Raw genomic sequence first — 16331 nt, 5'->3', positions numbered from 1 at the left:
TCTAAGGATTTACTCTATTCATAACATTCATTTATAACATACAGCAGTGTTAATTATACTTATCATGTTGTACATTCCCATAAATCAATTTTAATGCAGTAATGAAGGCGCTGCTAGAGGATCGCCTGTGTTAGTATTTCCATTTTACAAACCACAAATAGCACAGGACAGCTTACACTGAGACATGCAGAAGTTATTGGCAAAGTACAAGCCTCTAAACTTCTTTATAGAAGACATCATCCCAGGGTAATTTTTTTTCTTGGTTTAAACACACAAACACACACAGAGACACACACACATGGATTTTGCTTGTTTCTTATTCAAACCTTTATATGTTTGGGCATCTACCCAAGAAAACATCATCTAATCAACATCACTGATTAAAATATACCATCTGAAATTAAATATCTGTGACATTTCCAGGTGGAGCAGAGCACAAAAAACTGCTAAAAGAGCACTTTCTCTGCCCAAACCAAGAATTAGGGCTCCAGGGCAAAACCCTCTGAGGGGGAAGGAAGTGCATTCCATTACTTAAGTGTCTCCCTGGTTATCTTCCTACAAAGTCTGCACCTGAACCCATACTTAACCACCTCGGCCACACCTTATCATTGCTAAAGTTGAGACATCTTGTTTAGAAAAAATATGCATGCATGTCTTTAAAAGAAGGCACATTACTGTAGGGGGGCGAGGGGCGCAAAAAGTCGAAACAAACTCAGAGGGAGTGTGGACTAAAACTAAAAAGTCTTCAGAAAGCAGTCCTGGCCGGAGACGCTTAACAACCTCGTGGGTGGAGAAAGTTAACTGTCCCCGGGAGGACCGAGCTGAAGCGATGCAGGCTCCGATCTCCAGGCCGAGGTCCGGCTGGGGACCCCCGCTCCCCGCCCGCCCCGCGCGCCCCGCGCTCCTACCCGGGGACTGCGGCCAGCGCCGCGCTCCACACGCAGAAGAGGCACGCGGCGGTCAGGAGCCTGAGGCCCCGCATCTCGGCGCTGTGTGCGCGGCGGCCGCGGGCTCCCGAGGAAATACGCGGGCCGCGCGGGGTGTGGCCTCTCACCGCCTCCCGGCTTCGCCCAGACTCCCGGCTCCGCAGTGAGCGCTGGGCGCGCCCGCCGGCCGAGCGAGGGCTCCAAACCGAGCCGGGGCGCGGCGGCTCCACCCCTCCCGCCGCATCACCGCGGCGCTCCTCGGCGCCCCGGCCGACACCGCAGACCCGGGCGGGAGACGGCAGGCGCGCAGCCCGCCCGACCTGGCGCGGCCGCCCCGCTCCGCCCCCCGGGCCCCCGGCTCCGCCGGCGAGGCCCGGGGGGCGTAAACAGGCCCCTCCTTGTGCGGAGAAAAGTGCACGGCCGCTCTGGGAGGTGGGAAAAGATCAGTCATTGTCCTCCAGACTGTGAGTCAGAATCTGAGAGAAAATGGCAAACACACACCAAACAGGGGTGTATTTTCTGGTAGCCGTTGAATATATATGAATCAATAAGCCCTGGAGAAAACTTTTTTCCCCCTTGAAACAAAAAGTCATGTATTTGTTTCCCTCTCCAGGAAAATGTGGGTTTCTCGGTTTAAAAAAAAGGAGGGGGAGAGAAAATTCTGGCACGTGTGAGTGTGAGGTGCTGCTTCTTGAAACTCTGAGAAGCAACTGTGTGGGGAGATGCTTCATACTCGGCTGCCGCTGAACACTTCGGCTACAGAAGGTATTCATTAGCACCGTGAAGCTTGGAGCAATTTGTTTAAACACAGTGGTTAGGGCGGCTCTCCTGTCCCCAAGGAAGGCCAGTGGCCCAGGGTGGCCCGCAGTTCCTCAGCCCCAGCTCCTGGGTCCTGGCTTGGCTGCAACTCCTTCCCCGACTCCTTGGCACTCTCACCATCTTCAGATGACTCAGGTTTCACCATGGCTACACCATAAAAGCGGGGAACTGCCAGAAACCGTTGGAAAACGGGCACATTCAGTCCTTAACAATTTTAAGTTTCTAATTCACGGAGAAAAGTTTCAGATGGTGGCCGTTTAATACAGGGAAAAATGCAAAAGGAAAAGAGCTCATCGGAAGGTTGTCTCTTCACAAATCTATGTGCTAAATAAGGAGGAAAGTAGCACCTAGACAAACTGTGGTTTGGGAGTCCAGGAACTTGCTTTCCTCCCTTTCCTGTCCCACCCTTTTTCACCCTGCTGAGCGGCTTGCAGAGGTCCCTGCTTCCTCAGGGCTCCTCCGCGCTCCTGTCTTTAGTGGCTTGCTTCCTGTGCAGGCAGGGCTTGGGTAAAGTGAAGAGGGCTGAAGTGGATCATTGGGTGCACTCTCTGTCCCTGACATGGCTATTACTGCCTGTCTGGTCTCCTCACCCCTGTAGTACAGGGTTGAGTGTGGGCTTCTGTCCCAATCTACATCAGTGCTTCTCAAGGTCTAATGTGTATGAGAATCACAGTAAAATGCAAATCCTGATTCAGCAGGTCTGGGATAGGGACTGAAATTCTACTTCATTTCAGCATACTGTGGGCCACAGAGGGTCTACAGGTAGACTCTGTCTTTGATGAGAAAAGGAAATCGGGAAACTGGAGAAAATTCTTTCCAAGCTTCACTTCAGAAGATGGATCAATCAATTCAGGGTCATTCTAGAGGCAGGCAGATATAAGAAGGACTCCAAAAAATTAGTTGATAACGTTGCATCCCCAGAAGATGTCTAGAAAAGTTTAGAACCACCGTGCTGTTTTATATAATGAAGTCTATTCATATTTTAAATTGATGTGACCTCCCTGCTCATGCCTTTCTTCTCACAATACACACAAGAAGCTTAACCGTGCAGAAATTTGGCCATGTGGATTTGCAGAAATGAGGCACAGACTGGGCTTCCCAGGTGGCGCTAGTGGTAAAGAACCCATCTGCCAATACAGGAGACATAAGAGACAAAGGTTCAGTCCCTGGATTGGGAAGATCCCCTGGAGGAAGGCACAGCAACCCACTCCAGTATCCTTGCCCGGAGAATCCCACAAACAGAGGAACCTGGAGGGCTACAGTCTATGGGGTCGCAAAGAGTCAGACAGGACTAAAGCAACTTAGCATGTACACACACATACATTATATATACATGCACTGAAGAAAGATTTGAAGGATATTCATCAAAATGTTATCCGTATCCAGGCAATTACCTGGACCTGCCAAAGTGTCTACATATATAAATATATATAACTTTTAAAAATAAAACAAAAATGATATTGTTTTAGTAAGTAGTCTTTAAGGGAGCATCTTAGAAACTCTTTGGAATAAAATTAATGAATCTTGATACAAAAAAACCTATGTATGTTTCTCCCATGAAAACTGAATGGCCTTTGGCATAAGAACCTCACACTGTTCCCATGCCCCCCTGACATGTCTTTAGCATGTGGTTCATTGAGAAAAGCAGAATCAATAGGAGACAAATCCTACGCAATTATGGGAGCTTGTGGAGCAGCTGTTGATTGTGCATCTAGTGTTGAGTCGAAGTCAGCCAGGGGAAAAAAGCTACATATGAACCACAGCAAGGAAACATGGAGGGTGTCTATTAACACCTCCAACTCTGATGTCATGGATAACCTACAGGAGAAGACAGCTAAATATGTACTTGGCCCAGAATTCAGAAAAGCTCAAGGAGAAGATCCCCTGAGAAGCGGAGGACCTTGGGCCCCACTGCCACTCTACACCCGCCAAGTCAGCTAGCACAGCAGTAACAATCTGGGCTGGTAGCCAATGCCTAGCGCCTTGCATCGACCTTCAGAGTGAAAAATATGACTTCTGCTTCAAGCTGGCTTCCAAATTCACATAAAGTGTCTCTTGTGGCCAACACCAACTCAAAAACCATACAGGGAGGGGAATTCTGAGAAATTTAGCTTCATCTTGGATAATCTGGCACAGTACGAAGCTACCAAAGTCCATGCCTCATCTTGGCTTCTGAATATACCCGTTTTAACCATACTTAACTTCAACAAGAGACAGAAAATTCATGCTTTCCCCCAACATGATGCAAATATCCCTCACAGAACCAAAAACAACCCTCTCTCCAAAAGAGTATACAAAGTCCTGCAACTGTTTTTGGACATTATCGGTGCCTTTTCTAGCTGAATCACATTCTCCCTTTGAGAGCCTGTAACTTTAAACCTAAGGTTTAAGATTAACTGCTATTAATATATATTAGATGGTAGAAAATTGAGAAGGGGAAGAAATATATTAGTTTATATATACAATATTAATTATAGTATATTTAAAGTAATATTTAGATAATTTATATATTAATAATTAATGTGGTAATATTAATGATTAATATTAATGTAATAATACAGTGATGGTATATTCATACCATATTATTGTTGATATATTGATACAATAGTAATATTTATTTTATTATATAATTTATTACTATATTAATAATGTTATAATACTATATGTTATTATAAATGCTAATGATAATAAAAATATTCTATATATTATATTTATATTATAATTTTACATGGTCAGTTGCTAAGTACTGTCCAACCCTTTGCAACTCAATGGACTGCAGCCCACCAGGTTCCTCTGTCCATGGAGTTTCCCAGGCAAGAATATTGGAGTGGGTTGCTATTTCTTTTTCCGGGGATCTTCCTGACACAGGAATTGAACCCGCATCTCCTGCTTAGCAGGTAGATTCTTTACCACTGAGCCACTTTGTAATTTTAATAAATAGTAATATATATTATATATAAATATAAGATGTATAAATATTGGTTAATATCATATATTAACCAGTATTTTTCCTTCCACCTCTCATTTCTCTACCATCTAATGTGTGTTAATAACAGTTAATCTCATACCTCAGGAATGAAGTGTGTGTTTGTGTATATATATATAATACATACATACATATATATGAAAGTGAAAGTAACTCAGTTGTGTCCACCTCTTTATGATCCCATACACTAAATAGTCCGTGGAATTCTCCAGGCCAGAATTCTGAAGTGTGTAGCATTTCTCTTTTCCAGGGAATCTTCCTAACCCAGGTATCCAACCCAAGGTCTCCCACACCGCAAGTGGATTCTTTACCAGCTGAACCACAAGGAAAATATGTATATATATATACTTTGATATATATTAGAATACATACATGTATATCAAAACAAGAAGGAACTGCAGGTAGCTATTACAGTCTTTATTTCCACTACTCATCACAAGCTTGTATTTACAACTACCTTCTTCCACTACCTCTCTGCTCTCAGTAATCACCTAGGCTGGCACGGCTCTCTGCGTGGTGGAGCGACCTAGATCTTCACTCCTGAAGGGTCTGAGCCATTATCAGTCCTCTGCATAATATATTGCTGTTTTCTATTGATTTTTAACCACAGGACCTGGGGAGACTGAGAGATGCCCCAGTGTATCTTCTGCATTGCAGAAATACTCCTTACTTCCACTGTGTAGTGGCAACTCCTCGACAATCAAGAGCATTCAGTCACTCCAGCCAGTAAATCAGCCACTTCTGTGGCCACTGTTTTACTGGCACGAGGAGCCACAAGTGGCCAGGCTCAGGTTCCAGTTTAACCGACCTGCTGCAGTGTCACCCAGTGGAAACATTCCTCTCTTGGGGACTCAGAACTCTAAACCGGCAGAGTCTGATGTGGAAATAAGAAGCAAAAATTTCAGCAGTGGTCACTAGGGGTAATAGAGGAGCCACTCTCATTTCTACCCTCTGTTCTCACACCAGTGAGGCTGGTTTCAGGAGAAACATTTAAAGAAACATTAGTTACTGATTTACAGCATAGTGTGCATCCTCAAGTCTGTTGTTGGCTTTTACACGTTCAAACTGTATAAAATTTAAGAAATATTATCTATGAAATAAATTTTTACTTACATTTATCATCTATTTGAGAACTATTTAGATAGAATTCTGCACCAGAATACCAGAATCTTTCTAACTCAAAGCAGAAGAGGAAATTCTTGTCCACTGGAAGACAAGGAATGATACTGAAATTAACTAGAAATAATAATAATGAGGTTTGTTCTTAACTTTCTTTGGGAGATCTCAAAATTTAAAATTAGAATTTTGTGTCCCACCAAATTATCAAACAAGAGTGGAGAAAGAATGAAAACATTTTCAGAAATGGAATGGCTTAGGAACTTTGCTTCAACAAACTCTTTTTAGGAAGTTACTTTAGGAGGACATATTTAGCAAACCAATGATAGAAGCCAAGAAAAAGGAAGACATGAGATTCAGGAAAAAGTATATATAACCCCAGAGAGCAATGACGAGAGAAGTTCCAACAGGAAGAAGAATTCCAGGAATAAGGCCTCAAGGGTAAAAGGGACCTGAATAGAATAGATAGATGTGATGGGAAACTGGGGGAGAAAATTGAGGCTATGATAATGTAAAATTGTGTAACGATGGGAAGGAAATTCAGAAACTCTAGGGAAAATTTTAAAAAAAAAACTAGATAAAAAAGGAAGTATAACCATAATTCATTAGTTGGGTCTGTAGTGAACAAGAATTATATAAAGTTATGTATGGTTTACTTATTTATAACTAGAATCAATCCTAAGGGGAAGTATTAAACTCAATCCTGCTTTTCCTACATGAACGTATCACTGGTATCCAAATAGGAGACACGGGAAAATTTCTCGTTTCACAAGTTTTCCAGCCAGTAAAATGTAAAATGTATGTTAGAATTAGCACCATATCACAGCCTTGGTGAATTAATAGATTTAGACCAGTGCTATACAATAGAATCTTCAGTGAGGATGGAAATGTTCCATATCTACCTCAGTAGCCATGAGCAACATGAGGCTACTGAGCACTGGACATGTGGTTGGCATACCCAAGACACTGAGATTTTTATTTCATTTGAATTAATTTAAATTTAAAGAGCAAGCAACATGTGACTACTCTATTGGATCATGCAGGCCTAAACAGTAACGATAAAGGGCTGCTATAGGAAATATCCAGATACCCTGTCTCCTTATAGAAGAACCCAGAACCACCTAAGTGGTCTTGTCAAAAGACTGAACCTGAATCTGATTCCAATTTGCAAAGAAATATAGGGGAATATATTAAATACCTCAAGGTTGTTGTTATTTAGTCACCAAGTCCTATCTGGTTCTTTGTGACCCCATAGGCTGCAGCAGGCCAGCCTTCCCTGTCCTTCACTATTTCCCAGAGTTTGCTCAGAATCATGTCCATTGAGTCAGTGTTTTCCAATGAGTCGGCTCTTCACCTCAGGTGGCCAAGGTACTGGAGCTTCAGCTTCAGCGTTAGTCCTTCCAGTGAATATTCAGGGTTGATTTCCTTTATGATTAACTAGTTTGATCTCCTTGCTGTCCAAGAGGTTCTCAAGAGTCTTCTCCAACACCACAATTTGAAAGCATCAATTATTTGACACTAAGCTTTCTTTATAAGTCAACTCTCTCACATCCATACATGACTACTGGAAAAACCATAGCTTTGACTACACAGACCTTCATTGGCAAAGTGATGTCCCTGTTTTCTAATATGCTGTCTAAGTTTGTCATAGCTTTCCTTTAAAGGAGCAAGTGTCTTTTAATTTCAAGTCTGCAGTCACTGTCCGCAGTGATTTTGGAGCCAAAGAAAAGAAAATCTGTCACTGCTTCCAAAATTTCCCCTTCTATTCTCCATGAAGTGATGGGGCTGGATGCCATGATCTCAGTTTTTTGGATGCTGAGTTTTAAGCCAGCTTTTTCACTCTCCTCTTTCACCCTCTTCAAGAGGCTTTTTAGTTCCTCTTCACTTTTTCCTATTAGAGTGTTATCATCTGCATATTTGAGGTTGTTGATATTTCTCCTGGCAATCTTGATTCCACCTTGTGATTCATCCAGCTGGGGATTTCGCATGATGTACTCTGCATATAAGTTAAATAAGCAGAGTGACAATACACAGCCTTGATTTACTCCTTTCCCAATTTTGAACTGTCCTTGTTCCATGTTCAGTTCTGTTATTTCTTGACTTGCATACAGGTTTCTTGGGAGACAGGTAAGGTGGTCTGATATTCTCATCTCTTTAAGAATTTTCCACAGTTTGCTGTGATCCACACAGTCAAAGGCTTTAGCATAGTCAATGAGGCAGATGCTTTTTCTGGAATTTTCTTGCTTTTTCTATGATCCAACAGATATTGGGATTTTGATCTCTTGTTCCTCTGCCTTTTCTAAATTCAACTTGAACATGTGGAAGTTCTTAATTCATGTATCACTGAAGCCTAACTTGAAGTATTCTGAGCAGAACCTTGTTAGCATGTGAAATGAGTACAACTGCGTGGTAGTTTGAACGTCCTTTGGCATTGCTTTTCTTTAGGATTGGAATGAAAAATGGCCTTTTCCAGTCCTGTGCCCACTGCCAAGTTTTCCAAAATTGCTGACATATTGAGTGCAATACTTTAACAGCATCATCTTTTAGGATTTTAAATAGCTCAGCTGAAATTCCATCACCTCCACTAGCTTTGTTCATGGTAATGCTTCCTAAGGCCCACTTCAGGCCCCTTCATAAGGCTTCACATTCCAAGATGTCTGGCTCTAGGTGAGTGACCACACCACTGTGGTTATCCAGGTCATTAAGACATTTTTTTGTACAGTTCTTATGTGTAGTCTTGCCATCTCTTCTTAATCTCTTCTGCTTCTGTTAGGTCCTTACCTTTTCTGTCCTTTATTGTACGTATCTTTGCAGAAATGTTCCCTTGCTATCCTCAATTTTCTTGAAGAGATCTCTAGTCTTTCCCATTCTATTGTTCTCCTCTATTTCTTTGTATCATTCACTTAAGAAGGTTTTCTTATCTCTCCTTGCTATTCTCTGGAACCCTGCATGCAGTTGGGTGCATCTTTCCCTTTCTCCCTTGCCTTTTGCTTCCCTTCTTTCCTTAGCTATCTATAAAGCCTCCTCAGACAACCACTTCGCCTTCTTACATTTCTTTTTATTTGGGGTGGTTTTGGTCACAAAGCTGTGATCCATGAAGAGGAAAATACCTCAGGGATGTATTAGCAAAATCTAGGCTGTGGGATGTTTTATCAAACAATCAAATTTTTTCAACAAATAAATTGTAAGGAAAAATAAAGATAATTGAAAGAAAATATAGGCTTAAAGAGACTTAAAAGACAACAATTAATGACAATGTACGAATATTATTTGGCTCCAGATCCAAACAGAACACTGGTAAAATAATTATTCCATTTTGAAACAGTTGAAATTTTGCATAGTGACTAGGTATTTGATGATATTAAAGAACTGTTATTCGTTCTTCAGGCTGAAAATATAGTCTTAAGTAGAGTTCCAGAAAAACATCTACTTCTGCTTTATTGAGTACGCCAAAGCCTTTGACTGTGTGGACCACAAAAAACTGAAAAATTAGTATGCAGGTCAAGAAACAATAGTTGGAACTGGACACAGTACAACAGATGGTTCCAAATTGGGAAGGGTGTACATCAAGGCTGTATATTGTCACCTTGCTTATTTAACTTATATACAGAGTACATCATGAGAAACACTGGGCTGGATGAAGCACAAGCTGGAATCAAGATTGCTGGGAGAAATATCAATAACCTCAGATATACAGATACACCACCCTTATGGCAGAAAGTGAAGAAGAACTAAAGAGCTTCTTGATGAAAGTGAAAGAGAAGAGTGAAAAAGTTGGCTTAAAACTCAACATTCAAAAAACTAAGATCATGGCATCCAGTCCCATCACTTCATGGCAAATAGGTGGGGAAACAATGGAAACAGTGAGAGACTTTATTTTGTGGGGCTCCAAAATCACTGCAGATGGTGACTGCAGCCATGAAATTAAAAGATGCCTGCTCCTTGAAAGAAAAGCTATGACCAACCTAGACAGCATATTGAAAAGCACAGACGTCACTTTGCCAACGAAGGTCCGTCTAATCAAAGTTATCGTTTTTCCAGTAGTCATGTACTGATGTGAGAGTTTGGACTATAAAGAAAGCTGAGTGCCAAAGAATTGATGCTTTTGAACTGTAGTGTTGGAGAAGTCTTGAGAGTCCCTTGGACTGCAAGATCATCAAACCAGTCAATGGTTAAGGAAATCAGTCCTGAATATTCACTGGAAGAACTGGTGCTGAAACTGAAACTCCAATACTTTGGCCACCTGATGTGAAGAACTGACTCACTTGAAATGACCCTGATGCTGGGAAAGATTAAAGGCAGGAGGAGAAGGAGCCGACAGAGGATAAGATGGTTGGATGGTATCACTGACTTGATGGACATGAGTCTGATCAAGCTCTGGGAGTTGGTGATGGACAGGGAGGCCTGGTGTGCTGCAGTCCATGGGGTCGCAAAGAGTTGGATATGACTGAGCGACTGAACTGAACTGATAATTTTAAAAGTGTTTTTATCTTCTAGAAATACATGCTGAAAAAAAGAAATAATTCTTGAAATAATTGTGAGTAAAATTTGTGATATCTGGGATTTGCTAGAGAAACAATACAGGAACCAATTCACACACATTAGGATGGCTATTAACGAATAAATAAATAAACCACAGAAAATAACAAGCATTGGAAAGGGTGTGGAGAAACTGAAATCCTCGTGCATTGCTGGTAGGAAAGTTAAAGTGCAGCCATAGTGAAAAACTGCATGGCAATTCCTTAAAAAAAATTAAACATAGAATTACCATAAGATTCAGTAACTCCATTTTGGGGTATACATCCAAAAGAATTGAAAGCAGGAACTCAAAACATATATTTATACACACTTGTTCACAGAAGCACTGTTCACAATAGCCAGGGGGTGAACTCAACACAGGTGTTCCTTGATGAATTAACAGATTAAAAAATATGACTTATTCATACAATGGGATATTATTCAGAAAAGAAATTCCAGCACATGCTGCAACATGTTTGAACCTTGGTGGCATTATGATAAGTGAAATAAATAAGTCACGACAGGACAACTATTGCAAGATTTCATTCATATCCATGGACAGAGGAGTTGGCGGGCTACAGTCCATGGGGTTGTCAGACATTACTGAGTGAATGAACACATACCCCCAGAGTAGTCAAGTTCATACATTCTATTGGTGGTTGCCAAGGGCTAGGGAGAGTGGGGCATGGAGAATTATTGCTTAATGGGTAGGGAGTTTCAGTTTAGGAAGGATAAAAAGTTCTAGAGATAGATGGTGGTAATGGTTACAAATCAGTGTGAAAGTATTTAATGCCACAGAACTGTAAACGCGGTTAAAGTGGCAAATTTTATGTTTTATATGAAAGTGAAAGTTGCTGAGTTGTGTCCGACTCTGTCTAAATAGTCCATGGAATTCTCCAGGCCAGAATACTGGAGTGGGTAGCCTTTCCCTTCTCCAGGGGATCTTCCCAATCCAGGAATCCAACCAGGGTCTCCAGCATTCCAGACAGATTCTTTACCAACTGCCCTATATGTTATATATATTTTACTATAAATAATAATAATACAAGAGGGGACAAGCAGGTTGGGCCAGGTGGAATTAGATGGAATTACAGTTGAGGATTGTTGAGGTGGATGAGGGATATGAGGGGATTCAATGCACTCTTCTTTCTACTTCCATATGTTGACATTTTCCATAATGAAAATATTTTTGCACCAAAAGAAGATTTGCACCAAAAAACAAGATTTTGCACCAAAACAAAGATTCAAGAGAATTCAGTTTAAACTAAAAAATAAAAACAGAAAAATGGCTAATAATTCTCACCAGAATAATGTAATAACAGAGAACATGAACATTATAACCAAAAATTTTATCCCCAAAATTACTACAGCCTAAGAAAACTATCTAGTTAAGATCTCAGTGAAGATATGGAAAGCCAGCAGAAAAGATGGAAACTGAGCTAGAAATGCCATGAAGGAAAGTTTCCCACTTAAAATGGCTTCCACTGGGTAATTCTCTTGTGGTTCAGTGTTCAGAGTGCCACAGTTTCACTGCTGAGGGTGTGGGTTCAGTCCCTGATTGGGGAAGTAAGATCCTGTAAGCTGTGCTGCATGGCCAAAAAAACTAAAATAGCTTCTTCTGAATGGAGTATAACCTTTAAAAACTGTGAATTTCATACACCTACAACTTATGTAATATTTCACATCAAGTCCACTCAGTAGTATAGTAGTAAATAATAAACAATATAAAAATAAATAATAATGTAAATAATAAAAACAAAATGGTTTCCTCTGGAAACAGACAACATAGGTAAAGGGGGCTGCTGGCTTTTCTTTTGTTTTTCCACTAAGTCTTGTAGAATTATTTTAGTCTTTAAACTTCATGCAAATGTGGTTTTTTAAACACTAAACTTAACTTTTATATTGTCTGTGTTTTTTAAAGGAGGCAGAGCCAATACACTGTGTCAGGATTTTTAAACCTGATCACCATTATACACACACCAAAAGTTAACTATCACATCACCGATTTTTGCAAAAGGAAAATGTATAAAGGAAAAAGAAATTTTAAATTATATAAATATAATTACATAAATCTATGTGGTGGTGGTAGTGGCTTAGTTCAGTCGTGTCTGACTCTTGCAGCCCCATGGACTGTAGCTCGGCAGACTCCTCTGTCCATGGGCTTTCCCAAGCAAGAATACTGGAGTGGGTTGCCATTTCCTTCTCCAGGGGATCTTCCCAACCCAGGGATCAAACCCACATCTCCTGCATTGCAAGTGAATTCTTTTGTTTCTGAGCCACCAGAGAATTCCACACATAAATCTGTATCTAATAAATTTAGAATGTAAACCACTTAATCAGCATTCAAAAATAAAAATAACTTGAAATGGAAACAGACAAAGCAGAATCGACTCCACCGGTATCCCCGAGTTTGTGGTTCCCAGTTTTCCTCTGTGGTGACTGCCTCCTGATCTCAGACTCAGTTATGATATTTCATACACCTTGGTTTCGTTTGCTCCACCATGCAGTCCCCACCTCAAGGCTCACCCTGAGCCTGTGTTCATTCATGCACACTTGATCATTTTGGCTCTGCTCCCCTCCTGGGCTCAGCTCCCTGTCAAAAGCCCCACAGTTGCTGTTCTCAGCTCCTGACTTTTACAGGCACCAGATACACACTTTGACTCCCAGATGACCCCACCACCGCCACTGCCAAACTGGCCTTGTGTGTGGGCTCTCCCAGAAGGACCACAATTTCATTTCAGATATGGAAAGAAATCAGATATTAATAAGGATTTCATTTCAGATGTTTCTTTCAATTACTGAAATAATTTGGCTCCGACGGTAAGGAATCTGCCTACAATGAGGGAGACTGGGGTTCAGTCCCTGGGTCAGGAAGATCTCCTGGAGAAGGGAATGGCTGCCTACTCCAGTATTCCTGCTTGGAGAATTCCATGGACAGAGGAGCCTGACGGGCTACAGTCCACGGGATCCCAAAGAGTCAGACACGACTGAGCAATTAATACTTTAATTTCAGATGGCTCTTTCAATTACTGAAATAATTTATTTTTGCATACTGCCTTTTTCCCCCTCCTTTAACCCTCTTTCCAAATAATTATCTAGGCACAACCCATGGATCAGGGACCATCAGGTACTTTGTTAGAATTCCTGGGCTTTAGCCTGAAGGACAGCCTGCCAAGGGACAGAGAATAAATTGACTCAGGTATCCTGTACGTCCCCAGGAGTCAGAAAGCAGCAGACGCCGACTGAAGACGTCAGAGAAAAGAGCAGCTCTTCATTTGCAAGATTAGAGACTGAGCCGCAAACAGAACCAGAGCCACGGGGCTTCTGCACAAAAGATGGCCCACACTCCTCAGCCATGGCCCCAGGAAGGCCAGCACAAAAGCAGAGTGAAAGTGCAGTAACTCCGACACTCCCTTCTACCCTCTCTCCTGCAGACCTCAGCGGGCCCCACCCAAGAGTGTGCCCATGAAGCCAAGAAAAGTCTAACTGAGAAGCTCTGTGGCGTGGTTTTGTTCCTTATTTCTCTTGCTCTCTCTTTTTTTTTTTAAACTTAAAGGCTAGGAGTTATATAACAAGTTAAACTCCCCTTTTGTTCCCTTCTCCAGTCCTATTCCTCTCCCTCACCAGATATTTGATCTGATCTGTCCAGAATCAAGCATCACTGTAACTGAGAATGCATTCTTCCATTCAGTACTCTTACTAGTGAGGCTGAATATATTTTCACATATTAATCGCCTTTCTATTTTGTTTTACTTTCTGGTAAGTAAGGAATTCTCTTTAGGACTTCTCTGATGGTCCAGTGGTTAAGTCTGCCCGCCAATGCAGGGGACACGTGTTCAATCTCTGGTCAGGGAAGATTCCACATGCCGCAGGGCAACAAAGCCTGCGCACACAACTCCCGAAGCCGCCGGCACACCCTGGGGCCTGTGCTCTGTGATAGAGAAGCCACCACAGTGAGCTGCCCACGCACCACAACTAGAGTCACCTCAGCTCCCCGCAACTAGAGAAAGCCCGAGGGCAGCAACCAAGGCCCAGCATGGCCATGGATAAAGAAGTGAATCATTGTTTTCTTAAAGAAATTCTCTTTAACCTTTTTCTCAGTAGAAGGGTATTTGGTACAGTTAGGTGCATTCTGTTTTCATCTTCTGGAAACCGCCTCATGAAGTCCTTTGTCCAATTTGTATTAGGTTGCCTTTTTCTTACAGATTTATGAGTACTACATATAATCTGGATGCTAAAATGTTATCTTAGTATATAAGTTACAGATACCTTTCTTAGCCTCTCTTTTTGTTTATTGTCTTTTGTGGTACAGAAGCTTCTCATTACAATGTGTGCAAACCTAGTGGGTTGTGCTTTTCATATCTCCTTTTAAACAAATAATCTTTCCACTGCAACCATAAAGATAATCTTCTATATTTTCTTCAAGTACTGTTAACATTTTAATTTTCACATTTAGGTTTTCAATTCCTCAAAACTTTTTTATGTACAGTGTGAAGAAAGTATCAAAAATTCTACTTTTTCTCATGAATCTACTGTCTTGACACATATAATAAATAAGGAATCTTTCTTCCATTGATTTGTATTGCCACCTGTAGCAGGATTTAGCTGGAAACATAGGAAACCAGAATTTATGACATTTCCCAGCCTTACTTGCAGCTGGTGGGGCCATGTCTTGGTCAATGAGTTGTTAGTGGAAGTAAAATGTGCAACCTTCTGGAAATGTCCTCAAATAGAGGAAGTATTCATTTTCCATTCCTTAACCTCTTTCCTGCTTGTAGAATGCTGCTTGTAGACTTGCTGGTTGGAGCTGCAGAAGCCATCCTGAACCATTGGTTGAGTTTATAAAAGTAGGCCATGCACAGGGGTATAAAAAGATATAAGTCTAGGGGCTTCCGTGGTGGCTCAGTATAAAGAGCCCACCTGCCAGTGCAGGAGACACAGTTTGATCCTGGACCCAGGAGGATCCCACATGCCTCAAAGCAGCCAAGCCCGTGTGCCACAATCACTGAGCCTGTGCTCTAGAGCCAGGAGCCACAACTAGCAAGTCCGTGTGCCACAATTACTGAAGCCTGTGCACTTGAGAGCCTGTGCTCCAACGAGAAACTTCTGCAATGAGGAGCCCTCAAACCACAACTAGAGAGAAGCCCCAACCCTTCACAACTAGAGAAAAGCCCACACACCAATGAAGACCCAGCAGAGTCAAACATAAATAAATAAAATTATTTTTTAAAAAGATAAAACCTAGGTCCCTGACTTCCTCTGGACTAACACGTAGGAGAGAAATAAACAGTATCTTGTTTAAGCCATTGCTATTTTGAGTTTTTGTCACTCACAGAAAGAAATTCTAACTAATACATCACAGTTATATCAATGTCCCATAAATGCTTTAGTCATTTTTCTTAGTGATTATTTCTCTTCTATTGATCTGCTTGTCTATCATTGGGCCAGATACCACATGCTTTAATTAATAAAATTTTGTATTGAATTTTGGAATCTAACAAGTAAATCACCTCTTATAGTACCTTTTCAGAATTGTTTTTGGCTGTACTTTGACTATTATTCCTCCATATGAACTTTAGAATCATTCTAATTCCATGGGGAAAAGAGTGATGGCATTATTATTTGAATTTTTATTTAACTTATAGATTAACTTAGGAAAATGAACACCTTTATGAAATTGAAGGTTCCCATACTTGTGAGGTAGGAGGTATGTGGGGGCTTCTTTAGTGGCTCAAATGGTAAAGAATCCTGGGTTCAATCCCTGGGTTGGGAAGATCCCCTGGAGAAGGAAATGGCAACCCGCTCCAGTGTTCTTGCCTGGAGAATCCCATGGACAGAGGAGCCTGGCAGGCTACAGTCCATGGGGTCATAAAGAGTTGGGAAGGACTGAGTGACTAAACAACAACAACAGGAAATATGTGGGCCCCTGGGCTGAGCAGTTTGAGTTTGTCAAATAGAGTAAATTG

General features: G+C 41.4%; 1 protein-coding gene across 1 annotated transcript in view; it reads right to left on the bottom strand.

Annotated features, from left to right (window-relative positions):
- The window catches only part of CD109 (CD109 molecule), a 134933-nt gene extending 133951 nt beyond the window's left edge, over positions 1-982 (bottom strand). Inside the window, exon 1 of the mRNA XM_068985506.1 lies at positions 909-982. Within this exon, the coding sequence (XP_068841607.1) occupies positions 909-982 (74 nt within the window). The remainder of the gene's footprint in view (positions 1-908) is intronic.
- Positions 983-16331: the final 15349 nt, after the last annotated feature.

Source organism: Capricornis sumatraensis, chromosome 13, assembly GCF_032405125.1.
Source record: "Capricornis sumatraensis isolate serow.1 chromosome 13, serow.2, whole genome shotgun sequence".
Taxonomy (NCBI): Eukaryota; Metazoa; Chordata; class Mammalia; order Artiodactyla; family Bovidae; genus Capricornis; species Capricornis sumatraensis.
Note: the sequence above shows the minus strand (reverse complement) of the source record. Positions and strands in the feature narration are given on the sequence as shown.